This window comes from Talaromyces amestolkiae (assembly GCF_001896365.1).
Source record: "Talaromyces amestolkiae strain CIB chromosome Unknown scaffold5.1, whole genome shotgun sequence".
Taxonomy (NCBI): domain Eukaryota; kingdom Fungi; phylum Ascomycota; class Eurotiomycetes; order Eurotiales; family Trichocomaceae; genus Talaromyces; species Talaromyces amestolkiae.
This window is the reverse complement of record NW_024468041.1, coordinates 252,123-277,289: the sequence shown is the minus strand read 5'-3', so window position 1 is coordinate 277,289 and position 25,167 is coordinate 252,123. Positions and strand designations below refer to the sequence as shown.

The following is a 25,167-nucleotide window of genomic DNA, read 5'->3' as shown; positions in this document are numbered from 1 at the left end:
CGTTCAGCCACAGCCCCTTCATTGGCGATCGCCTGTTCGAGTATCTGTAATCTCGCCGATTAGGCATGTTGTCACGATGGGCTTCATTCCTCATATTTGTCGTAGGTACGAGTAAGCATGCAAGAGTGTAACCTCAATTCACGATTCCCAATGACCCTGATCTCATCCTATCTGATGAGGTGGAATATCCAGTTGGGGCTTTCTGAGTCAAGCTGTGACGGTGGGTTCATCTAAACCTAAAGAACCAACGATCATCAGCTGCGCCACCGTATCCTTCGAGCTTGAGACTTTTTGACTTCAGCCAATGCAAAATACGTAATCACACAACGGCGGCGACAAAACACGATTCCCAATCGATCAAGTCATGTGATTTCCCGGGAGCGCACTCACCGCCAGGGCAGCCTACGGGCGGTTACTTTTTATACTGCCGGCAGTACACCGGAAATTTTGGGACTCACCAACAGTCCAAATGGGTCTTCCTAAATGCTAACCACTTCCATTAAAAGCTGACGGCTCTAGGGTCCAATGAATGAGGATGGCATATTCTGTCCGATGGGGACAAGTCAACGGCAAACTTACGGTGCCAAGCCGAAAATTTGATGCGATGCGGCGATATGTCTGCGCTACGTGCGCGCATCCTCAACGCCGTACTTTATTGACGAACACAGACCCTATTCGTCGACGAATTCCAATCGCACAGCAGACTGGTACTATCATCGCCTCCAAGCGCTTTGCATCATCTGTAGAAGATGTGAGCCTTTCATCCATTGCGTATGCTAAGTCATTGAGCTAACGCGTTATCGTTGCGCAGTCAGAAACTCCCGATGAATTACGAACAAAGATCGATAATATTCATTTAAAGACGGAATTCGAGACAAGAAACGACATTAGAGAATATTTGCGCAAATGGCAAGAACAGAACGTGAATCATCTAGACCCCATCCAGGGTTCGGATTCCTCGAACACGAATTCGCCGCATGTAGGGAAATTGACCGGAAACATGCTCAACGATGGACAAGCCATTTACGATGATGCCGTCGAAAAATCATACACTAGCTTGGGCGAAACCTCAGATTACAAGATCGATATGGATGAGAATTATGAAACTGGCGATATTCTGGAGCCGGGCGACCTAGTGGGATTCTTCTCGTAAGATACCTTCCCATAGCCCTCGTATCACGTTTGCACAGATTTTTAACAAGATCTTAAGTGGGTCGAATATGGCAACACCTGCGGTATACATACGATCTGTGGAAAGACAAAAGCAGTTCTATACACTCAGAGGGAAATGGCGAGTCACATCGGATAAGGATATTGATATCGTTATCAAAGGCTTTGCGCCTCCGGAATTAACCGATGCTCTTATCCCATATCTCCCTGACACAGCAGTCTCGCCGAACATCAGCATGCAAGAAATCGCCGAAGGAGGAGTTCCTCGCTCCGCAGCTGCACCGCTCATGGCCATGCTTCAACAATTTTCCGAGAAAGAGGCACAGCTCTATAGAGAAAATGCGCAACGAATCGACAATCTATACCGAATAATCGCATCCCCGAACAAACGCACCGTAATGACTTTGCATGAAATAGCGGCCCAGGCTCTTCAGATTGGCATAGACGACGTGACGCCAGAAGCCCTTTTCATGACACAAAAGGCACTTCAGCGGAGCCCGTTCCTCATTTTGGCTGACCGCTCGTCTGTGTTTTCCAATCGGTACCTAGTACGGCCGAAGTCATTCATGCATCGTTTCAACACCGTGATTGAATGGGTTCGTGAGCATCAGGACCATTTAGGTCAGCTGGCCTTACACAAACCTTCCAATCTAGCAGACCATCCGCTCCAAAATTTTCTTCTGAAAGCCCGAAGGATAATACTCCAAAATCGAAATATCAGGTCTCCAACAACCATGTCGAACGTCGGTCCTTCCGCTCAACAATTTACGACGGAGGATGTGCCCGAAGGACGGGTGTATCAGAAGGTAGTCACAGACCAGTTTGACGAGTCTGACAAATTCATTCTGGAGTACCTTGTACATTTTTCCATTCCACCACAAAGGCTTAATATGAGCTCTGCGAGATACGCTGCCATTCACATAATGAGGGCAACGGGGTTGTATACAGCCATAGAGCTTCAACGCGGGGCAATATCACTCTTTTTGCAGGAGTTAGGTATTTTCTCTGCATGGGAGAACATATATGCTTTGGATCAATTCCTGGCTCTCCCAGGTCATCACATTGATTTAGAATCTGAACGTGTAGTGGCGCTTGCACTAAAATCTGCTAGCAAACCTTCGAAGTACAAGGACGATAGAATGTCAGATATGCGAGTGGACTGGGGAGATTTGCCAATTTATTGTATCGACGATCCTGGTGCAAAGGAAATTGACGATGGCATCTCTCTAGAGCCTGTTGCCGGATCCGAAGACACGTTTTGGCTTCGTGTGCACATCGCCAACCCAACGGCTTTCATGCCACATGATGATACCATATTTGAGAATGCTGCTAGACGTCTAACGACTGTCTATTTGCCTGAAAGGCACTATCCCATGCTACCAACATCTTTTACGAGTCGATCCTTCAGTCTGGCTGCTAATAGCCCTACTCTCACCATATCTGCCAAAGTCAATTTGAACGGCGATGTTTTGGAAACGGGCATTACGAATGGAATAGCACGAAATGTTGTCTACTTGACCCATGCGGGTCTTCGAAAAGCCCTCGGTGGTCAAACAAAAGACCCGCAAATATACACGGTTGGACGGAACCCGCCTTTACATTATCTCAACCAACTATCCCCCGAGTCACCTGCATTTACCCAGGAGCAATCAGATACTTTCACCCTTATGAGAAAAATCATGACTCAGATTAATAACAAATGGAGAGAGAATGGCGGGCTGACTTGGCCGGACAGTTTCAATCAACAGAATCCGTCCATATACACTGGCAACCCCATTTCCCCATTTTCGGTGCATCCTGAAAAGCTCGACTGGGAAGGGGGCTATTACCAGGGTGACCCAATCATTCTACTCCCCACTAACGACGTTGACCCTTATGACGTTCCAGATTTGAGCAAAAGGAACCTCGTGGCGCTGGTCATGCGATTCGCCTGCCACATTGCAGGACGATGGAGCGCAGACAGAAACATTCCCCTAGTATATGACGGCACTTACTTTCACCCAGAGTACCCGCCATTGACGCCAGAAAGACTGAAAAGGTTTACTGCAGACGACTGGCTTCGTTTCGCACCTCCTAAGGGATATAGTGCTTCCAGCGTTCTTCCACACGCCGGTTTGGGTGTTGACGCATATACCAAAGCAACCAGTCCCCTACGGCGATATAGCGATCTAGTCGCCCACTATCAAATTGAAGCAGCTCTGCGCTACGAGAAACAGCACAGTAAGAAATTCAACGGCGCAGAATCCGAAGCCGCTTCCGCACTACCATTCTCCACCAAACAAATCGACTCCCTTCTCGAGGAAATGAAAGCCAAGTATCCCCTCATCAACTCCGTGCAGAACCAATCCCGAACGTTCTGGGTGTGTCAATTCCTTTTCCGCGCATTTTATTTTGGTGAATGCGATAACCTCCCGGATACTTTCGCCTGTATGGTGCGACAGCCGGTTCAGGGCGTTTCGACGACGGACGCAAACTATGTAGGCGCTTATGCGGCGGATAACTTGCCGTTGGGTATTCGGGTACAGCTCTTTGTTACTGAGGAATTCCGTGATTTGGATACGCTCAGTACGGTGGAAGCTAAGATTGTGGCTGTTAATATGGCGAAGCATGTTGTTGAGATGGAGGTTGTGAGGAAAGTGAAGGGTTGGGAACGGACTGGTGATTGGGCTTAGGAGTCTCTTCGGAATAGTTGGTAACGTGTATGATAGATATGTATATTATTGTAAATAACAATGCTCCATCTTCAATAATAGATACACCCTGGGCTGTTACTCATATTGATACACCTAGTTTCTATCTCAGCTACCTAGGTACATGTACCCAAATAGTTGCCTTCATTATAGTGGGCTAGATATCCATTGTCGATAACAGTTCTTTTAAGTTTGGGAATCTAAAGGTCAATTTGATGTACTTAGTAGATACAAAGGAATAGCCATGCCGTACAACTCCATCAGCTATCTCAGCCCTGTGTCTTCATCTTCTTCAGGTCAGAACAGCGTTTGATGCTGGTCTGCTGGCTTGGGAAGAATTTTCTTGAGACACTGGACAAAAGGCATTCCAACACAGTCGGATCACGCTCAAGAATTGACTCCAGTTACACTGGCAGCACAAGCATTAGCCCACGAAATAAGAGTCTTGAGATTACAGCGCTCCCAGAATTCTTCGAACGCAAAATGCAAAGTGGTCTCTCTGTCAGTGACGACCCGATCTGAATTCGATGTAATTGCTCCACGCAAAAATATCCACCATTTATTGTTGCCCTGTGTATTGATTTCGAGCTCATGCCAAATATTTTCAATATATTCTGGGTAACGTGGAACCATAGAATCACTAAGCATGAACGCGCCATAGGCTAAATAGCCTTTCCGCTTTTTCAGCAGCGTGTTATCGACATCTACGATTTGTTTGATGTCCTCTGAGTCGAAACATAGCCGGGCACACTCATACCACTTCTCGGATACGTCAAGTAAAGGCCATTCTTCACACGATGGCTGCAACTTTGATCCATGCATAGTGAGCCACCGTCCTTCATGAGTCCGTCGACCGTCGAACTGCTCTATAGCGCGACGCGTAAGTTCCGATTTTGAGCACCATTCCGCGAGGACTTCAACTTGATAGCGGTGCCTGTGTAAGAGAAGCATGTAGATCCTCCAAAGCTCAAACATGTCTTCTGCCTTTAATCCGTAGAACCCCCACCATTTGAGAGCTTCTCGTTGAGGAGGAAGTATTCCAAGCGCAGAAGCCTCTTTCATCATGGTAATACTATTCTCTTTCCAAGTAATTAGAGACCTTTCGTCATGAGCAGCCATTTTGTACTCGAAGGAAATCGATAATGTAGGATTTGATGGCAATCATATCCAGGTCAATTCAGGAAGCCACCCTGCTTATAAGCTTGCCCTGGGCTGAGGAATCACAATGGCTTGACTCAGATATGAATCCTCCTGAGTCAAAACATGCAGTCATGGTTGATTCATGCATAGAACTACTGTTCATAATCCACACAATTGGCTACAACCTAGGGATGAACATACACTTACTGACATGGTTTCAACCTAGAAAGTTGACTCAGGCTTGCTTCTATTTTTCTTTTCACTTAACCTCATGAAGTCAGCTTAACATGAACAGCTTGCTCCATTATGCAGAGAATAGCATTACGGGCATCGTCTTCCCCCTGCATCCGCCATCTTATAACGACAGATGCTGAAGGATAGGCGATTGAGGATAGTCGAAATATTATCTTTGAGGCTGATTTTTGTGTATGTATATGTCAGTATCAAAAATGACCGAGCTGCTTATAAGCTTGCATTCATCTGGTGAATTATATTGCCATTGACTCAAATCTGACTGGACTCCGTCTTAAGTCATGATCATAATTGGTCACGCTTACAAACAACTATATACTTCTTTGATTGACTATCTAGGGGGGTTGGAATTACTAGTGATATTTGATCAGATGCATACTGATTTACGTTTCTGCTGCTATGTAAATCAAATATCAAGGTTGATCCGGGCAACTTGATACAATATAATTCGATCCGATGAGCTACCTGAAACAAGAATTATAGAGGGAAGGGAAAAGATATCAGAAAACCTTGGAACCTTGGAGATCCTCAACGCTTCATCATGAGGATGTATGGTTGGGCAGGTTTCAATTTAAGAGGTCATTGATTGACTGTGTCCGCCCAAGCGTTCTTGGGTTGCTGTTGATCTTTCAGCATCCAGATCCTCGACGATTTCCATCATCCAAGACTGAAAGGAAATCAACGTATCGCTATTATCTGCAGCTTGTATAATCGTCAAACCCTCCAGTTATTGACAGCCCTTGCTTGTGAGTTATCTGCCTCTGAGAGGAAGTGTTTTTAGCCATGGAAATTCCTGCTGGATGTCTCTCCGGACAGCCTCAATCAGCCATGAAATAAGAGTGCCGTCCGCATAGTTTGCAAAGAGTCCTCGAACGTATTGTATAATCCGTCTTTCTTAGTTTCAACAGAGCGTTTGAAGAAGTATCAAAGCATAATGATCCTTCAGCATCTCCTTCTCACGCGACGACGGGCATGTGCTGAAACCAAATCTTGCCAACCATCGATATCACTCTATACACCTTTGAGGTCTAGAGAAACCTTTTTATTTTTATTGGCAATACAACAGATGCTATGTAGAAATTCTCTTGCTTCCTATCAATTGGTCAGAGCACTTGACAATATTCCCGAGCTTAACACACTCTTTGACGCATTCGTACCATGATATACCAGGCTCAGGACATATGACTCCACCCTTAGGGTTCCATGAAGGTTTTGTTTATTGAAGTCAATTGGAATCTTCGGAGTCTGAGCCTAATATCTGTTGAGCCTTTTGTGGTAAACCTTTGTCCTCGCTCTACCGCAAAAGATCCCTGACTTTACAGCCACGATCGTGTATCAGCAGAACGTATATTACCCCCAAACGAGGTAATGAATCTTCCTATAAACTGAACCCCATTCTTTCGAGAGTGCCAATACTGACAGGGGGAAGACGGTATTGGGCTGACTCTCCTAGTAAGAATTCACCTCGTTCGAACTTGATGCTTGTGGCGGGKTATACGTTTTCGGCCATGATAACACCATAGAAGCGTCAAACATTGAGGGAGAGGGACGAGTGATAGTAATATACTTTTATCGCAAGGAATGAGGAAATATAGGTGACCTGAATTTCTGAGGTCGACGGTTCATTGTGCATATCGACAGCGTTATAGGAGGTTATTCAGCTGCTTATAAGCTTCACCCGGCAATGAATCATGGAACATTGACTCAAATATGACTGCTTCTGAATTACAGTATACAACCATACTTGGTGAATGCCCTCCAAGTATAAGATGATGTGAGGAAAGGTTGTTAGTCATTAGATGACGGAGCCCAAATATGACACCGTACCATGCTAAGGGCAGCATCCCCATGGTGAGATTATCAACGTGACTCGCGCAATGCCCTAGAATGATCTAATCTGCCTGTTCTTTTTTTGTTTGTATTAACGGTTCTAATGATCCAGCTCAGATAGTGAATAGGTTATTATGGTAGTTGTGTGGCAACCCTGAGCCATACTTTGGTATTTTGTTTTCTTTTCTCATTCTTGTTCTAATGCGTTTCGGTCTGTCATACCGAGAACAATGGGGGTTTCTATTATCCCAAGCATCTAAGAAATGACCCGAATGACTTAATACTGGCTGGACGAGATGTATGGAACATGTAATATTGAATCCAACCGTAATTATCGAAACAGACTATAATACAAGACCCGCGGCATTATTGATGAAGCGAGCAATTTATTCATGATATTCGCAAGTAGGCTCTTGTGCACGTTCCCTTATGTGTCAAAAAAGAGCCAGCCGCATAGACTCCGTCGTCATTAGGCGATGGTAGCGGAAGAGAAGAGGTTCTGGGTGGAGTGAAGCATTTATAGACTATAGTGTCGAATACATTGTTAGCCAATTGATCAACAACGCTTTGTTGTCTTTCAAAGTGTTCTCGAGATATCGATGGAGCGGTATGATGCGATGCTGTCGAAAACTTACGGAGGAATGAGGAACTCGCTCAAACTGCTGTGGAAGAAAGCAACCGCAGCCTATTGAAATATGTCAGCGCTTTGACAACACTATCTCGCGTTCATCTCGGGCTCAACATACACTGAAGATGACAATGCTTCTCACGATAGTAGCGTTCTCTGGGTTGGTGATCTCCTTATATGTGGCACCGAAAAGACCGGCTTGTTCTTGTTCACGGCGACCGGACTGGACGACAACACGCTTGGGAGGCATTTTCGCAATATGTATATAATCCGATTGATTGGAGTAGGAAATGTGAGTTCAAAAATTCGATATGCTCGATGGTGGTATGCTTGTCGGGTGTTGATGGAGGTCTGTTGGAAGAATTCTTTTGCGGAATAAATTAGCTTGGCGTCATTGGATAAGATTCTGCGGCCGAAGCTTTCCTGGACAGCCGTAGTTTATCATAAGAGCTCTCACATGTCACGCGTGAAACAGCTTTCATTGCTGTTTTGTCATAGCTGCCAATGACCTGAATGATATCTATTCATTCAAAGGCCTCTTTTTTTCTTAATAGACATCTGTCTGGTCCGTTGAGGCACGCGCTTGCCAAATCGGTTGAGGCCAGTTTTACTTCCAAGTCAACAAGACCAGCTACGAATCACGGAGGGGCAGAATGGCAAGCATTGACGATATTTTCAAGGTGCGCTTGATGAAATTGGTACCTAAGTTGGTTAAAGCGCCTGCTAACAGAATCACAGAAACCCGTAGTCGTTCAAGGAAGCGGCAAGCGCAAACTCGAGCAACCGAATCATGACCCCAGTACGTCGCCGCCCCAGCATCGACTCCTTCGGCTCAAACTGCTAACTATGACCGGACAGACGCATTTTACAAAGCAGCCAAGTTAGAAGCGAATGGCGATGTCAAGGGCAAAGGCAAAGCTGCCGCCGTTGACGAGCCCGAAGACGAGAGCGACTTTGCGGGACCCGAACTTCCACCCGATTTCGAGGAAGATGTGCCTGATGACGAAGAGGGAAGGTTTTTTGGAGGAGGGGTGGCAAAGGAGACGGCTCAGGCTATGGATTACTTAGATCGACAGGATCAGGATGGAGATACAGCTGTGAGTGGTGTTCAACGTGAAGAGAGTGTCATGCGACTGATTGTCGGTTACAGGTGGAGAAAATTGACATTGCATGGGTGAGGCGTCTGGCCTTGAACTTTGAAAAGCGCATATCGAAAAACGCAGAACTGCGAGCCAAGTTTGAGAATGATCCGCAAAAGTGTGTACCTTACAATTGCATTACGATGGATGCGATTACTAATGTGTTGTCAGGTTCATGGGCTCTGAAGCCGATCTCGACGCGGATATCAAATCTCTATCTGTGCTATCAGAGCACCCCGAGCTATACGAAGAGTTCGCCAAACTAGGATGCGTTGCATCATTGGTTTCTCTCCTTGCACACGAAAATACAGATATTGCGATTGACGCAATCCAAACATTATCAGAACTGACGGACGAGGATGTGCAAGCCGAACAGGAACAGTGGGACAGCCTAGTCAATGCAATGGTATGATCCGTTATCCATCACATTGAAATTAAAACTAATATCACAAGCTCGATGCCGATGTTATAGAGCTATTGGCTCAAAATCTTTCACGTTTAGACGAGTCCCAGGACGCAGACCGAAGTGGAGTTTATTACGTTCTAAGTGAGTTAAATTCTTATGCACTCCACATTTCTTTACTGACGATCATAGATGTACTCGAGAACTTAGCCTCTCAATCCTCAGTCGCTGAAAAAATCGGACAGGACGCCAACACAATAACCTGGCTGTTATCGCGCATCCAGAAAAAGGAGACGCCAGTGGGACAGAATAAACAGTACTCAGCGGAAATTCTCGCTATCCTCTTACAATCATCGCCTAAGAACCGAACTAAGTTTGCCTCGCTCAATGGTGTCGACGTCCTTTTACAACTTTTGAGCTCATATCGGAAACGAGACCCGGAGAAAGACTCGGATGAGGAAGAATATGTGGAAAATCTTTTCGATTGTCTTACGTGTGTAGTAGATGAGGAGGAAGGGAAATCCAAGTTTTTGGACGCCGAAGGTGTTGAGCTTGCACAGATCATGCTTCGGGAAGGCAAACTTAGCAAACAGCGAGCATTGCGGACTTTAGATCATGCACTGTCAGGACAGACAGGGGCAGCTGCATGTGATCGTTTGGTCGAGGTCGCTGGACTCAGAACAGTATTTGGCATGTTTATGAAGAAGGTATTGTGAAAATCTTCTAAACATAAGTATATGTTAACCATTACTGATGTTTTCACAGCAAGAAAATGAAGCTATCGAGCACTTGCTGGGTATATTTGCCTCTCTTCTCCGGCATTTGCCCGGTGGATCAGCCCCCCGCATACGAACACTAGCAAAGTTCATGGAGAAAGACTACGAGAAAATTGAAAAACTGATCAAGTTGCGGAGAGAATATGCTGCCCGGCTGAAACCTATTGAAGCTGGCATCGAGCAGGAACGAAAGGGGTTGGACGAATCAGATCAGGAGATCATGGCAGGAGAATGGCTTTCCCGCCGTCTTGATGCAGGTTTATTTGCTCTTCAGGTATGGCTCCACTAAGAAGCAGCAGATTTTCGTAACTGACATTCGAGTCTAGACTATTGATGTTATTCTTGCATGGCTTATTGCCGAAGATGACGGTGCTAAAACCAAGATAACGGCATCGTTGGGTGACCGAGATGAGAATATCTCAATAATCAAAAAGACGCTCCAAGGTAATGATTCCTCTTCGATTTCGAAAAGTGAGATTCAGATACTAACGTGAAGCTTAATAGATCAAGTGAAGGATTTAGGGGAAGAAGATGAAGGCGAGAAAGACTTGAAGGATATGTTAAGCACATTACTGCAATTTTTACAATAATCTCGCTAGCAGACTGAATGTACAACAACCCTCTTGACTACAAAGTTACTTAGAAACGTCCTAATAACGCGAGCTGTAATTTAAATGACAGTCGATTAAAGATGACACGTGACCATGCATCGCACTAAGCCGTAATAAGACTAGCTCGGATCGCCACAGTGGCGGCGCGCCGCGCCAAGACAAAAGATCCAGCCAGAAAGTCCGTCGGAGATGCAACACAGCGAACGATCACTCGCTTTCATCTCTGAAGCTCACTCTCTTTCACCACTCATCAACCCTGTCCGTCGAGAACTCGAAACTTTTGAGCGCTTTCACGCGCTTCAAGTGAAAAGTTCTACTCCTTGCTCTCTTCACACGAGTTTTCATCCACGGGGAGAGCCGTTGATTTTGCGCGCATCTTAATCATGGCGGACTACGAGGAGGTGTACGAGGATGAATACTATGAGGATGAGGAGGAAGGCATCACTTCCGAGGACTGCTGGACCGTTATTTCATCATATTTTGATACCAAAGGTCTAGTGTCCCAGCAGCTGGACTCTTTCGATGAATTCATTTCTTCGACGATGCAGGAGTTGGTGGAGGAACAGGGACAGGTTACCATCGATCAGACCATCACACCGAGCGAGGATGAAATCGATCCGGTCGTTATCCGCCGATATGAAATCAAATATGGCACGATTATGCTTGCCCGACCATCATTTTCCGAAATCAACGGAGCTGCAACTCTGCTTCTCCCCATGGAAGCACGTCATCGAAATCTTACCTATGCGTCCCCTCTCTATCTCAACGTTCAGCGACGGCTAACGGAAGGTCGCGAGCGCAAGGTTGCCGACCGTGAAGGCGAAGGCGACGAGAACGAAGAACAAAAACCTGGCGGAACATACCTCGACTGGGAGGAGAAGCCGTTGGTTATCTCAGAGGAAGAGGCGAAGGGTTGTTATATTGGCAGGATTCCTATTATGTTGAAGTCAAAATATTGTCTGCTGAGAGATCTCAGCGAGCAAAGTCTTTACAACTGGAATGAATGTCCGTATGACTCTGGCGGTTATTTTATCATCAACGGAAGTGAAAAGGTTTTGATCGCACAGGAGCGAAGTGCTGGAAATATCGTTCAGGTTTTCAAAAAGGCGCCTCCCAGCCCCACACCTTACGTCGCAGAAATTCGAAGTGCAGTCGAAAAAGGTTCTCGCATTCTATCTCAACTTTCGCTCAAACTTTTCGCCAAGGGCGACAGCGGCAAGGGTGGTTTTGGTCCGACCATCAGATCTTCCCTGCCATACATTAAGACAGATATTCCCATCGTCATTGTGTTCCGAGCTCTTGGTGTTGTTTCTGATGAAGATATTCTCAATCACATTTGCTACGATCGTAACGACACGCCCATGTTGGAGATGCTGAAGCCTTGTATTGAAGAAGGTTTCGTTATTCAAGACCGTGAGGTTGCGCTCGACTTTATCAGCAAGCGTGGTTCGTCCCAAACGAGTATGAGCCATGACAGACGTGTGCGATATGCGAGAGAAATCATGCAGAAAGAGTTCCTTCCTCACATCTCTCAGAGTGAAGGAAGTGAAACTAGGAAGGCTTTCTTTTTGGGTTATATGGTTCATAAGCTTTTGCAATGTGCTCTTGGCCGTCGCGATGTCGATGATCGTGACCACTTCGGTAAAAAGCGACTTGATCTGGCTGGTCCACTCCTTGCTACGCTTTTCCGAACTCTTTTCACCCGTGTTACAAGAGATCTCACTCGTTACGTCCAGCGATGTGTCGAAACAAATCGCGAAGTGGTTCTTAACGTGGGTCTGAAGCCGGCCACCCTTACAGGTGGTTTGAAATATGCTCTCGCTACTGGCAACTGGGGTGAACAGAAGAAGGCAATGAGCTCGAAAGCAGGTGTTTCCCAGGTGCTCAGCCGATACACCTTTGCCTCCACTTTGTCTCATTTGCGACGTACCAATACTCCTATTGGTCGTGATGGAAAAATCGCTAAACCCCGTCAGCTACATAACACTCACTGGGGTTTGGTTTGTCCTGCCGAGACTCCTGAAGGTCAAGCTTGCGGTTTGGTCAAAAACTTGGCTTTGATGTGTTCTATTACAGTTGGCTCTCCTAGCGAACCTATCGTTGATTTCATGATTCAGAGAAATATGGAAGTGCTTGAGGAATTTGAACCGCTAGTTACGCCTCATGCTACTAAGGTCTTTGTCAATGGTGTTTGGGTTGGTGTACATCGTGACCCAGCTCACTTGGTCAGCACAGTCCAGTCACTCCGTCGACGGAATATGATTTCACACGAAGTCAGTTTGGTTCGTGACATTCGTGACCGAGAGTTCAAGATCTTTACCGATGCCGGTCGTGTTTGTCGACCACTTTTCGTCATTGACAACGATCCGCGAAGTGAAAACTGCGGATCTTTGGTGCTCAATAAAGACCATATTCGCAGACTGGAAGCAGACCGTGAGCTTCCCCCGGATCTCGACCCCGAAGAGCGAAGGGAACAGTACTACGGCTGGGAGGGTCTTGTCAAATCAGGAGTCATTGAATACGTTGATGCTGAAGAAGAGGAAACCATTATGATTGCCATGTCACCCGAAGATCTCGAAATCTCGAAACAGCTACAAGCCGGTTATTCTCTGCCTGAAGACAACAGTGACCCAAATAAGCGTGTCCGCTCAGTGTTGAGTCAACGGGCGCATATCTGGACTCACTGCGAGATTCATCCAAGTATGATTCTTGGTATCTGCGCCAGTATCATTCCGTTCCCCGACCACAACCAATCTCCACGTAACACCTACCAATCTGCTATGGGTAAACAAGCTATGGGTGTCTTTTTGACCAACTTCGACCAGCGTATGGAAACCATGGCCAACATTCTCTACTACCCCCAGAAGCCTTTGGCTACTACGCGGTCTATGGAGTTCCTCAAATTCCGAGAATTGCCTGCTGGCCAGAATGCTATTGTTGCCATTCTCTGTTACTCTGGATACAATCAGGAAGATTCGGTCATCATGAACCAAAGCAGCATTGACCGTGGTCTCTTCCGTAGTTTGTTCTACCGTACCTACACTGAAGCAGAAAGAAAACTTGGTCTTCAAACGATCGAGAAGTTTGAGAAGCCGATGCGTTCTGATACGCTCGGTATGAGGAAAGGTACCTATGACAAGATCGAGGATGACGGTCTCGTTGCGCCAGGCGTCCGTGTCACGGGTGAAGACATTATCATCGGGAAAACGGCTCCTTTGGCACCAGAGTCTGAGGAATTGGGTCAACGTACCAAGGCACACACAAAGGTAGATGTATCGACACCGCTACGAGCTACCGAGTCTGGTATTGTCGATCAAGTGTTGTTGACTACTGGCAACGACCCTGATCTCAGATTGGTCAAGGTTCGTATGCGAACAACCAAGATTCCTCAAATTGGTGACAAGTTTGCGTCGCGCCACGGTCAGAAGGGTACCATTGGTATTACTTATCGTCATGAAGATATGCCTTTCACTCGCGAAGGTGTCGTGCCGGATTTGATTATCAATCCTCACGCCATTCCTTCTCGTATGACAATTGCTCACTTGATCGAGTGTCAATTGAGTAAGGTATCTTCGCTTCGTGGTTTTGAAGGTGACGCCACGCCATTTACAGATGTCACTGTCGACTCTGTGTCTCGCTTGCTTCGCGAGCATGGTTATCAGTCACGCGGTTTCGAAGTGATGTACAACGGTCATACCGGTAAAAAGCTCAAGGCTCAGGTCTTCTTGGGCCCTACATACTACCAGCGTCTCCGACACATGGTTGACGATAAGATTCACGCTCGTGCACGTGGTCCTACTCAGATCTTGACCAGACAGCCTGTTGAAGGTCGTGCCCGTGATGGTGGTCTCCGTTTTGGAGAGATGGAGCGCGATTGTATGATTGCACACGGTGCTAGTGCATTCTTGAAGGAGCGTCTTTTCGATGTGTCGGATCCATTCCGTGTTCATATCTGCGATGACTGCGGTTTGATGACTCCAATTGCGTAAGTTTATCTAGCCCCACGTATATATTTTCATACTAATAGAGGTGCAGAAAACTCAAGAAAGGACTTTTCGAATGCCGACTCTGCAACAATAAGCACCGCATTTCCCAGGTCCACATCCCATATGCAGCCAAGTTACTGTTCCAGGAACTTGCCGCAATGAATATTGCGGCGCGCATGTTCACCGACCGCTCTGGCGTATCTATTCGATAGATGCATTCTAAAAGACGAACCCCGGCTAGCGCAAGCCGGGGTTGCATCCAGAAAACTTTCTTCAGGACTTCCCAATTTTTGATGACATATTTGGCATTCTCAAGGCGTACAGCGTTTAATCACCCTTTCCACACATTTTATCATTTTTAACCTGTTTTTGCGGAAGAAGCCGACTCGAGCTTCCGGTTTAAAAGGGTTGCCATCTGTTAATAATATTGAAAATATGCCATGGAGATAACAAGACAGTAAAAAGTCTCCGGCTAAAAGAACAAAATTATATACCATGTGGTTTTCGTCGGCCTTCTTCGCTTTTTTGGGGGGAGAATATGCGGGCAATATTGGTCAAACCCTGATTGTATTTTTACTCTTTTTGCTCTAGAAGAATGCCATTTTCCGTATATTGAATGCTTGTGCTTCTGTCTTGATGGTATCGGGTCCGAGTGTACGTTAGTAGCTGCAGTACACTACAGTAGCAGAAAGCCATCGGAGTGTGACGCAGCTCTAATGACGAATGATGATACCTTTCCTGTTTATCGGAGAATCTTGCATATTTGCAATCCTGCTGACAGGCAATTCTTCAAGGATCATGCATGAAGACATTTCTTCAGAAGAATTTGGGAAGGTAGGTACGTAAACCTAATGTATAACGAAGATAATAAGACTTTGCGACTCGTATAGAGCAGACTCCGCACCTCCAATACACAGACGGCAAGACAGCATAGACAAGTATAATAGAGGAGGCAGATATGCAAGTAGCATGGTGTACATGAGTAGTTCGCATGTCGAGAGTTGGCATGCGATGCTGTGAGTGGTGAGCTGCAATAGCCCTAACTCATTCTAATCCGGCCCGGCGTCAATTGTCGCGCTCCGGTTGGCCAGAAGCATGGGCATCTCATCCTCGACAGACACATCCAACAGCCAATGCGATGTCTCGTTCTATTCTTAGACAGTCCCTCTCGATGATTCGATTCGATCCGAGCCGCACGGGCTTACCGTGGTAAACAGAGGAAGCTTAAGCTCTGTTAGTCCATATGTGGTTGAGGTCATTATGTGATTCCTCCCCGCCGCATCTCCAATCATTCTTCTCGTTTATGCGCCCATCACGGTCTTCGCACCGCTTTCTCTGCTTATTGGCAGAACAGCCCACGTCAAACCTATTCGGGCCATCACTGATCACCGGCTTTTCAGTCTTGTTTATCTGCAGAGCGACGCTGGGCTGATCCCCACCCTCGAACAGCTCAGTCAACCAGCGACCGACTTTTCGCGCGGATGTCCTGCAAGAGCTGTCTGTGTGCTCTAGTTGGTGTGTTTTTCCTAATTTGAGGGTCAAATCTAGAAGCCATGTGAACTTTCTCTACACCGGCCCATTCCATGACCCGTACCATCCTTGTTATGTTGTTGACAGGTGTGGTTGGTCACCCCCGCAGCCCTCACTCGACATAAAAATGGCTGCTGTGCCGCCGTCAACTTTTGAAACTTCTTTTTCTTCCTTTCTTTCTTCAGCAAGCTTTTTCTTGTTGAGCTGCCCTTAGTTTTTATCAAAGTTTACCAAGTTGCACTGGCTGCACTTGTTTCGTTGTGTTTCTTGCCCCTTCAATAATTCTTATCACTTTTTTCAATCACTATCAATTGAATCGAGCTGTGCTTGATCAATTCACTTATTTGAACTATTCGCGACTTGGTCAACTTTGATAAAACTAGACAATTTTTAATACCCAACAAAGCTTCATTTGTCGCCGGTCGACAAATTGCGTTGTGCAGCTCAATACTTGCTCGAATTCGATTATATCATTATTTTTCTACACGCTAATTTAATAATTATTGTTCGATTTTTCATCACTGCATTATCAAAATGGCCGCTGTTCAACTCAACTTCTCCATCCGCACTTCGCGAAGCGTCAAATCAGTGCATCTCGTCGGATCCTGGGACAACTACTCTCGCGAACTCCCCTTGTCCAAGGATACCTCCAAGTCAGGAGCATGGACCGGCAAATTCCGCTTCCAGACCTCGGTCTTGCAACTCGGTGGTCGTTACTGGTACTACTACATCATGGACGGCTACCACGTCTCGCACGACCCTGCTGTCGAGTACACCACTGAGCCCACCACCGGCCGCAAATTGAACATCCTCGATGTTCCCGGTGGCAACAGCAAGTCCAGCTCTGGCCGCTCCAGCCATGCTCGCCGCGAGTCCGTCGATATCCCCAAGGGACGTGCTCTGTCTCCCTCCAAGATCCAGCACCCCAAGCCTTCCAAGCCCTACGCTTCCCGCGGCATTCGCGAAGGTGAACATTTCCCCACGGTCGATGAATTGACAGATCGCTTCTCGCACTCGCGTCTGTCGGACGACTACGACTCGTACTCCAGCAGCCCCCCAAGCTCGGTCGGATCTTCCCTTTCTTCTCGCACAGACAGCACCTCGCCCTCTTCGCTGTCCTCGCTCAGTGATCCCGCTTCTGTGTGCCGCTGTGAACGCTACGGCATCACTCGCAAGGGAGACCGCGTCAAGCTTGACTGTGGCGGTAGCCGATGCGGTTACTCCGACTCTTCGGATGGCAGTGACTGCTCCGAGTCTGAGTCTGACTCTGAGTACCAAGCTGCTCGCCGCGGTGCCCGTCGTCAAGGCATTGTTGTTCGCCGATGAAGATAAAAAAAGATTTCCTCGCTCGTCTCAAATCTTTTTTTTTTTCTGGTCATCATGGCAAACAATTTGCATTTGCATTTGCATTAGCCTGTTGAGAATATCAAGGAGAAAGATTTGATATTCTCATGTCACTCCTTTTATCCATGCAAAATTGCTTCGCATTTTCAGGAGAAGACGCTTTTTATGCTCAAAACATGAATCCAACACGCGCAATTATCATGCAGTCCACGACTTTCTCAATTCGAATTCTCGAACATATTTTACGACAATGATTGATATGAAAAGAAAACACAACAAAAACTAAGAAAAAAATCGGAAAATAGCGAAAAATTCCAGTCATATATATATCTAATTAATATCAACGACAATACACCATGAACCAGCTGTGTCGACAGGATCCTACGACCAAATCTCTTTCAGAATATTCAGGACTACTCATCTAGTCAGTCACCAAATGACCCAGCGTCCACGATTTGAGCTGGTCTCGCTTCGTGTCTAACGATGGGTCATCGAAATGATTGACTAGCACACAGCTCGGCCACACATGGAATTGGATCTTCTTTCTCGGAAGGATTCAAATGGAAATCTCTGCCTATGTTTTCTTTATGACTTTGCTGATCAAAATGATCGGATCAGAGTCACATGGTTAGCATCCTAGCAGATGTAGGATAGTGGTTGGTTTTATCATCTATCTGTTCATACGAACTTTTTGTATGTATACGTAGATAGTTTGAGTCAATTGATCAATCACTTGATATGAAACTTTTTGACTTATAATCTCCATTTTTCAGAGGAAGGGGTAGTTTGAACTGGATTATTTCAAAGGATATACCACGATAACAAGTGTCGAGATTCGATCTCCTTCACAATTACTTATGCCACTATACGTAACATTTTTCCTATGCCAGGTGGGACTTTCCTACTTGAGCTGCCGCCGCTTTTATGAGGGCGCTCAGAGTCAGGCTCACTGAGCTGCTCAGCGACGTCATGTGATGGTCAGCGAGTCTGATTGGATGCTCATTGAGCCATCACTGATCACTTAGATATTCAGCAGAGGGCATCTATCTATTGAGCACCCAGTCGATGCTCAGCCCATACATATCCCAACGAGCGCTTTGCCCCACAGTATTGTTTATCTTCTTGATGGGCCCAGGCCTAAAGACAAAAACCTATGCAACAGTCTCCAAACCATTCGACAGAAGCTAAAGTCAACAGAGAAACAGAAGCTTCATGAGCTCAAGAGCAAAAACAGGACTCTGAGGCAAATTGGGCCTCATTTTGCCGATATAGATATGTCCTGGTTAAGACAAGCTTGGATGGATATCAAATCCCCTCAGCGATGAACTCGGTCACGGCCCACTCAGAAAGCTTAGTTAAGCAACTGGTTATTAGATTAGAAGACAACCACATTTTTATGATAAAGCGCTGTTTAATTGTGAATTACGCTTCAGCGTGACCTGTACAATACCAATCAAGGGCCTTCTGGCAGCCAATCGAACTTCAAAGTCACCCTGCGACTGCTGTGAGGCTCCGAAATCGATACATGGTGCCTCTCGCTGCTGGTATAAGAACCCTGAGAAGGCACAATACAGCAGCTGAAAGATAATGCTGATTTAGTTCGCCGAATACGTGGGGATAACGGGGATCCGTTTCTCGATATCCGTGGCCTTGTAGTTAAGCCGCAGGCACAGGCTAAGGCTGCAATTTCCATTAGTAACAGTACCGGTACGCGGACCGGTTTTGTGTGCACCTTACCGCTGATAAACGACAAATACCGGTCTATGCAATACAATAAGAATGGTATATTTGGCCCTTCCACTGGCCGATTGCGGACAATTGAGTACCAAAAGCGCTCCCTTCCTCACTGCCATTTACTACTCTTCTTGGGAAATAGCAACCAGTTCCACAACCCTTCAAGCATAGATGATGTGGTCTGTGCTGAGCTACCGGATCCAGTGGTGGATCCGGAACTGAAATATCACTCTATCATACTCAGATAATATTATTCTCCGTCCAGGTCCTTCGGCTCCTCATGATGTACTGAGTACCACGAATATCCCCCTCGTCGGTCTCATCAACGTCAAGTTCCGGAGGAATATTGAGAATCTCAATGCATCCAGCCTGCTCCGCAGCAGACACCACTAAATTCCTGTAGTGTTTTTCATACTTTTCTTTCATATGCTCTAGGTCCATACCATGCGGAAGCCAGGAAGTCCAAACTTCCTCGAACGTAGTGGGCCCACGCCGCAAGTTCAGTAAACCGAGGACAATTGCGAGATCTTCAAGATGCATATGCTCAAGATATACAATAATCTTCATGTTGGTACCGCTTCCAGGCGCCTGCACGAGAAGATCAACAAGAGCTTGAAGATCAGTGTGTCGTTTCCCTTGATAAGGCGCAATAGCGGAAATCCGTGCAGCAAGTTGAGCGACACCGGCAATTGGGATATCGATGCATAGGAGGAACAAAAGATCCCAAAGCATACTTCTATCGTACCCAAATATTGTGTCCAAGGTAGAGCCCTCTTTACGACGGAGCGTCTGGCTGTACACAGGCTGTGGATCAACGATCAAGATAATTTTGCGTGCCAGTTCCAGTAGCATCGAATACTCGTGAAGAGTGTGATAGGTTTTGGATATGTCTTTCGACATTGTGCTAAATGGCCCGTATCTGGGGATATGGACATGAATGCAAACAGTCGCGTTCCGAAAAATGATGCTGAGCGCCTCTTGCCGAAGTTGTTTATTCACAAGAGCAATATTGAACGACATCATAGAATGGCATTTGAGACCAGTAGAACTGATTGTGAAGTCCTCCGGCCTTACCTCCCATCCTGTGCGATATCCAGTTTGCTGAAGCTTTTGCCATGCCTCGAGCTCGTGTGTGGAGTATGAAGAGCTGATGGTGTATTCGATTATCTTGTTTCGAAGCTCAAATGGTAAGGCGAGGAAATGAGAATGAGCGTCTCTTGGCTTTGAACCTTCTACAAGCTTGTCAGCTGTTGTCTCTAGCACAAATTCGCAAACAATCAACCTAGAAGAGAGGCCATAGAACTGTGCCTTGAGGCTGCGAGATAATTTATGTCATAATCTGTATCAGTTATATTACTCAAGTAACTTGTCCGCCTGGCTACTGAGGTCATGTTGTTTTGTATTCTTGTTGAAAAGGCCACCTGGCAGTCGTAGGTGGGTTGTAGGCAATACTGTGTAATAAGATCTGACGTGGCGTAGCCGAGTCGTCAGAAACCAATTGCTAACATCGCTTGAATAGTCCCCTTTTCTAGCCGTCACTATATACAGTGGGATGAAAACTGGTGTTAAMCMCCCGCCGTGTCCGAAATCCACACCGCCACTGATTCTGCCGTCAGAAACGTGTAACCCTAAGTATTGGGCTAAGACCGGGGCTTCTTCGAGGGTTCACACGGGTAAATAATTGCTATATAATGAAGGCGGTGAGAATGCGGGAAGCATTCGGATATGGGGGGTGTAACACATTTTTCATGGTACTGTACAGTACAGTCATGCAACCTAACCTCCTGACTATTGCCCTTTAGCTCTATCTATTCTCTGCTTTTGAGACGCAGCGTCCCCGCGGGGCTTCACCGTCTCGCAAAATTACTTTTTTTTTCCTTATAAAAATAGGCTTTTTTTGCAGGTCATAGCACATGGGACGGAACGGGTTGCCCCCCCGCCGTAGGCATCCTTCTTGCTTGGTTCGAGATAATGAGGTACTTCATTTCAGAAAGCTCGTGTTTGCAAATGCCTTCTCCTGGATTAAAGCTACTTCCTTTCGCCCGATATACATCCCCTGGTCTTTCACTCATGCCTGCTAATCCCAAGTACGACGAGCTCAATGCCGAGTAAGTAATTGGCCAACCACGAGCCACCTTAGACCGACATCATGTTTTATTGATTTGCCTCTAGTACTGACTACGGAGTCCCATCATAGAAGTCAACCGCCAGAAGCACAGATTTCTTTAAAATTGATCGAGTGGAACCAGGACCACTCGTATGGGCAAATGGCGCCTGTTATCATCTGAGTCCAGGCTGTGCTTTCAAATCAGTCAATGTTTCTTGAGCAAAGACAATATTCCCCCGATATATCACATTTGGAGGCCTCGATACCTGGGCATCTCAATCCCATGGCCCGATTCAAAGTTATGTAAGCTTAACTCGAACGACCTGATTGTGACAAAGTACAAGGACGATACAGCACCTCTAAAGGCAAAGTGTATCATAAGACGCTGCTTTGGTATACTTCCAACCGGTGGAAACCGATCTTCGGAGAGGTTTCGGCGGACCTACCAATTATTATGGATAAGAACACGCGCCTCTGCGGGTTCAACCTGGAGCCCCGGAAAGAACACTGGCACTCTTCTTTTCTGGTGGCTCCCATTATTGCTATAATGCATAAGGAATACCTTGTCTTTGTTGATGATTTGAGGGATGCGAAAGACACTAAGACTCTTAATCTTCGGGAATTGGTTGTTATGACGGCCCTTGCGGTTGAGAGAGTTGAATGCCTTGCATCGAAATGATGAAAAATGCTATGTCATACCAATCACTTCTTGCATGATGCTCATTTAAGCTTCGAAAAATATTACTGCATCTTGGACATGGGGGTGTATCTCTCACATCTGATGAAAGGGGTCGGCACGAATACAAATCCGTCGGATTTGAGATATTTGCATTCGCATTCGTAATTTGCAAATCTTTACGAAAAATACTATCACAATATGGTTTTATGTGAAGATACACAAAAACGAATTCGGATCAGGAAAACAATTAATGCTACAAATGAGCTAATGAATAAAGCTGTCCCAATGTCACAAAACACGTGCAAATGAACCGGACTGGCGAAGTACGACAGAAAGACAGGTTCTAAAGCGGTTCACAGAAGATTTTTTCGGGTATGTGAAGTGATATCAAATTTTACCCCAAGTTTGCTTAACATAGTACTATATCAATTCCCGATGCAAGGGATGCCAATGGAAATCCGAGTTTCGAGCAGAGACTATGTGCCGAAGAACTTCATCTGAACATTCTTAACTACCACCTCATAGGTCGATGTGCTATTGCAAAGATAACGATTTGAGTCGTGAAGCACAGGGGAATCTATTGAATTTGGAAAGGGAAAGCCAAGACGTGGCATAGGAAATCCGGTACGTAGGAGAGGATATGTACGAGCTGTTGAGTAACTGAACAAATACTGTCACGAATTGGGCCTAGTACGGCCAGTGCCCTTCCACTTTCGGTATACTATGCGGATTAGGGCAAGTTAGTGCTCTATTCTGATTGACAGTATTTGTGATGATGAGCTTGATATCAAAAGTCGAATTGGGGTGATTGTTATCAGGAAATAATGCGTATACGAACATATATGTCTTGTTTGTACAGCGTTGGCAGTCATCCCATCTAGTTCATATGAACTGAGAACCGCTGTCATCCCGTTCAAACCAAATCATTTCTCTAATGGCAGGCTCCAGATCCAATCCCATCTTTATAGCTTTCCCATCCTTGAACACAAATCTCGCATCAATCGGCTCGTCTTCAAGTTCGATGGCATCTCTCGCATGCGCAATGTACTCGGTCTGATCACTGACATGCTCGAATGTCATAGTGAAGCCATTCGAACGATCCGTAGCATCAATAAATAGTTGATTGTCCTTGGTTGTGACTGTCATGACACGATAGCCTGCGTTCCAGAACCTGCCCACATAGGCTTCTAGAGGTTTCTCCTGATGAGGCGGAGGAGGCTTTTCATGATTTGTCGGCTTCTCCCCCTGCTCCTTTTGTTCCTGTAGTTGCGGTTTCTTCTTATGTTGACTATCCTTGTTCTTATTCCCATACTGGTCGCTATGTAAAGTACGAGTTTGTGGCTTCTCATTCATCCTAGCTTGAGAGTCCTTCTTGTCATCACGGTGCGGTTTCGAGTGAAGAGCAAGGTCTTTCTTCTGAGCTTGTTTCATGTTCCGTGATGAACGTTGTTCCATGGGCACCCCAAGGATCTCATCCATCAGCGCCCTAATGATCGTCGTAGCCGCACCACCAGCTCCAGCAGAGTTTCCCAAAACGACAGCACCAAACTTCGAGTCAGGCATGAACATGAATCGACTTCGGAAACCCGGAATAGTACCATCATGGCCAATAACCATGTTTCCACGGTAGTAATATACCTCCATCCCAGCAGTGTAAATAGCCGGTGTGGTATGCGCCTTTAATCTCCTCGCATTCGGATTCACAATAGAGCGCAACTTCGTGAGTCCTTGGTGAACCCTATCATTGATTGGACCTTCGCGGTACAACAACGCTTTTACCCATTTGATGAAGTCATTTGCACTGGAAATAACGGAGCCGGCACCCTGTCCTTCAGGACAGTCTTGAGAATCAAATCCGCGCCATGCATTATTCTGCCAGATGTAGCCATTTGCCATTCGATGTCCCCAGCCTTTGACGTAAGCACTTGCTGGTTGCAGAGTTGTCGAAGTCATATTTAGTGGTGCGAAAATGCGCTCATCCAAAAATTCGGCGAAACTTTTCTTAGACTTTACCTCAACGAGATGTGTGGCCACAGTGTACATTTGATTACAGTACAGGTATCGTGAGCGCAAGGGTGCAGCAGGTTTGAGATTTCTCAGATTCCTTGTAACGGACTTTGCACTATCCGGATGAGCTGCGTTGGGACCCATAAAGGCATCGTTGTGACTATTTATCGTTAAATCATAATCGAAATGTTTGGATAAATTCAGACTCACTTGGCCATACCGGTCCTATGGCTAAGAACATCCTCGACGGTTATACCATCAGTATAACTCTTTTCAGACATTACAAAATCATCCGGCAAGAGATCGGACATAAGCGCTTCGTAGTGCACTTCAGGGTAGTCCTTGTCTTCCGCAAGTAGAGCCACCGAGGCAGCTGTAAGAGATTTCGCACATGAAGCAATATCGAAAAGTGTATCTCCAGTGCAAGGTGTATTGTTTTGATAGTCGGCTAACCCGTAGCCTGTTGAGGCGACCTCGTCGTTGTGGATGATTGCAATTGACAGACCCGGGATCTTGTTTTGTCTCATCAGATCGGTTACAAGGGAGGTGAAGGTGGTAGACTCAAGCAGGTCCATTTTTGAGTTGCAAACAGTTGGGTCTTGATGGTGCTGTGACAATGTGCAGCACCCTCATCAATTCGTTGTAGGTTTAAGCGAATTCATGCATGCACGCCCAGACATAGCTCCGCTTCCCAGATGAATGTCTCAAATGATCCACGCCTGGCCGCATATGAATAGGATAGCCTTGATATTTTTCAACACTTTGCTATATCATGAATGGCATGGAACTTCGTACACTAAATAGAGACCAAGTGGTATATGAAATAAAAAAAATTTGTTGGAGAGATTTACATGGGGGCCAATCTCGTTTGTTGGCTTAAATGGGACTGAACCATGTCAGCTCTGCCCGTCCTGCTCCGTGAACGTTGTAGCCTCCGACATCTCCATTTTTGTTGGCATGTTGACAATGAGAAGATATGACTAGCACATGCTATGATATGTCAGCCATGTGAAATAATAAAACTCAAGGGAAGAATTACATGACGAACAATTCGCTTCACACCGGGGGTTTATTAGTTTAATTCCCCCAATTCCGACCTGCGCGCCTCCCATCATCCCTTGACTACGCATCTGCATTGCGT

The 25,167-nt window shown here is 46.0% G+C and overlaps 5 protein-coding genes across 5 annotated transcripts; 3 read left to right on the top strand and 2 right to left on the bottom strand.

The window, feature by feature from the left end:
- Nucleotides 1–529: 529 nt before the first annotated feature.
- On the top strand, nucleotides 530–3,842 carry BHQ10_003225 (uncharacterized protein; the record flags this gene model as incomplete). The annotated part of the gene is made up of 4 exons (XM_040875458.1): nucleotides 530–751; nucleotides 812–1,149; nucleotides 1,211–2,166; nucleotides 2,224–3,842. 4 exons carry the CDS (start codon nucleotides 530–532, stop codon nucleotides 3,840–3,842), a joined length of 3,135 nt encoding a protein of 1,044 aa, XP_040731729.1.
- A 4,521-nt stretch (nucleotides 3,843–8,363) lies between these two features.
- On the top strand, nucleotides 8,364–14,837 carry BHQ10_003224 (uncharacterized protein; the record flags this gene model as incomplete). The annotated part of the gene is made up of 13 exons (XM_040875457.1): nucleotides 8,364–8,390; nucleotides 8,449–8,509; nucleotides 8,569–8,807; nucleotides 8,861–8,967; nucleotides 9,021–9,255; nucleotides 9,303–9,396; nucleotides 9,445–9,959; nucleotides 10,018–10,302; nucleotides 10,355–10,472; nucleotides 10,533–10,587; nucleotides 10,763–10,897; nucleotides 10,944–14,624; nucleotides 14,675–14,837. The coding sequence occupies 13 exons, from the start codon at nucleotides 8,364–8,366 to the stop codon at nucleotides 14,835–14,837; spliced, it is 5,715 nt and encodes a 1,904-aa protein (XP_040731728.1).
- A 1,852-nt stretch (nucleotides 14,838–16,689) lies between these two features.
- Nucleotides 16,690–17,481, top strand: BHQ10_003223 (uncharacterized protein; the record flags this gene model as incomplete). Its single annotated transcript, XM_040875456.1, has 1 exon — nucleotides 16,690–17,481. One exon carries the CDS (start codon nucleotides 16,690–16,692, stop codon nucleotides 17,479–17,481), a length of 792 nt encoding a protein of 263 aa, XP_040731727.1.
- Nucleotides 17,482–19,473: 1,992 nt separating this feature from the next.
- On the bottom strand, nucleotides 19,474–20,133 carry BHQ10_003222 (uncharacterized protein; the record flags this gene model as incomplete). Its single annotated transcript, XM_040875455.1, has 1 exon — nucleotides 19,474–20,133. The coding sequence occupies one exon, from the start codon at nucleotides 20,131–20,133 to the stop codon at nucleotides 19,474–19,476; it is 660 nt and encodes a 219-aa protein (XP_040731726.1).
- Nucleotides 20,134–22,901: 2,768 nt separating this feature from the next.
- BHQ10_003221 (uncharacterized protein) lies at nucleotides 22,902–24,601 on the bottom strand (the record flags this gene model as incomplete). Its single annotated transcript, XM_040875454.1, has 2 exons — nucleotides 22,902–24,186; nucleotides 24,237–24,601. The coding sequence occupies 2 exons, from the start codon at nucleotides 24,599–24,601 to the stop codon at nucleotides 22,902–22,904; spliced, it is 1,650 nt and encodes a 549-aa protein (XP_040731725.1).
- Nucleotides 24,602–25,167: the final 566 nt, after the last annotated feature.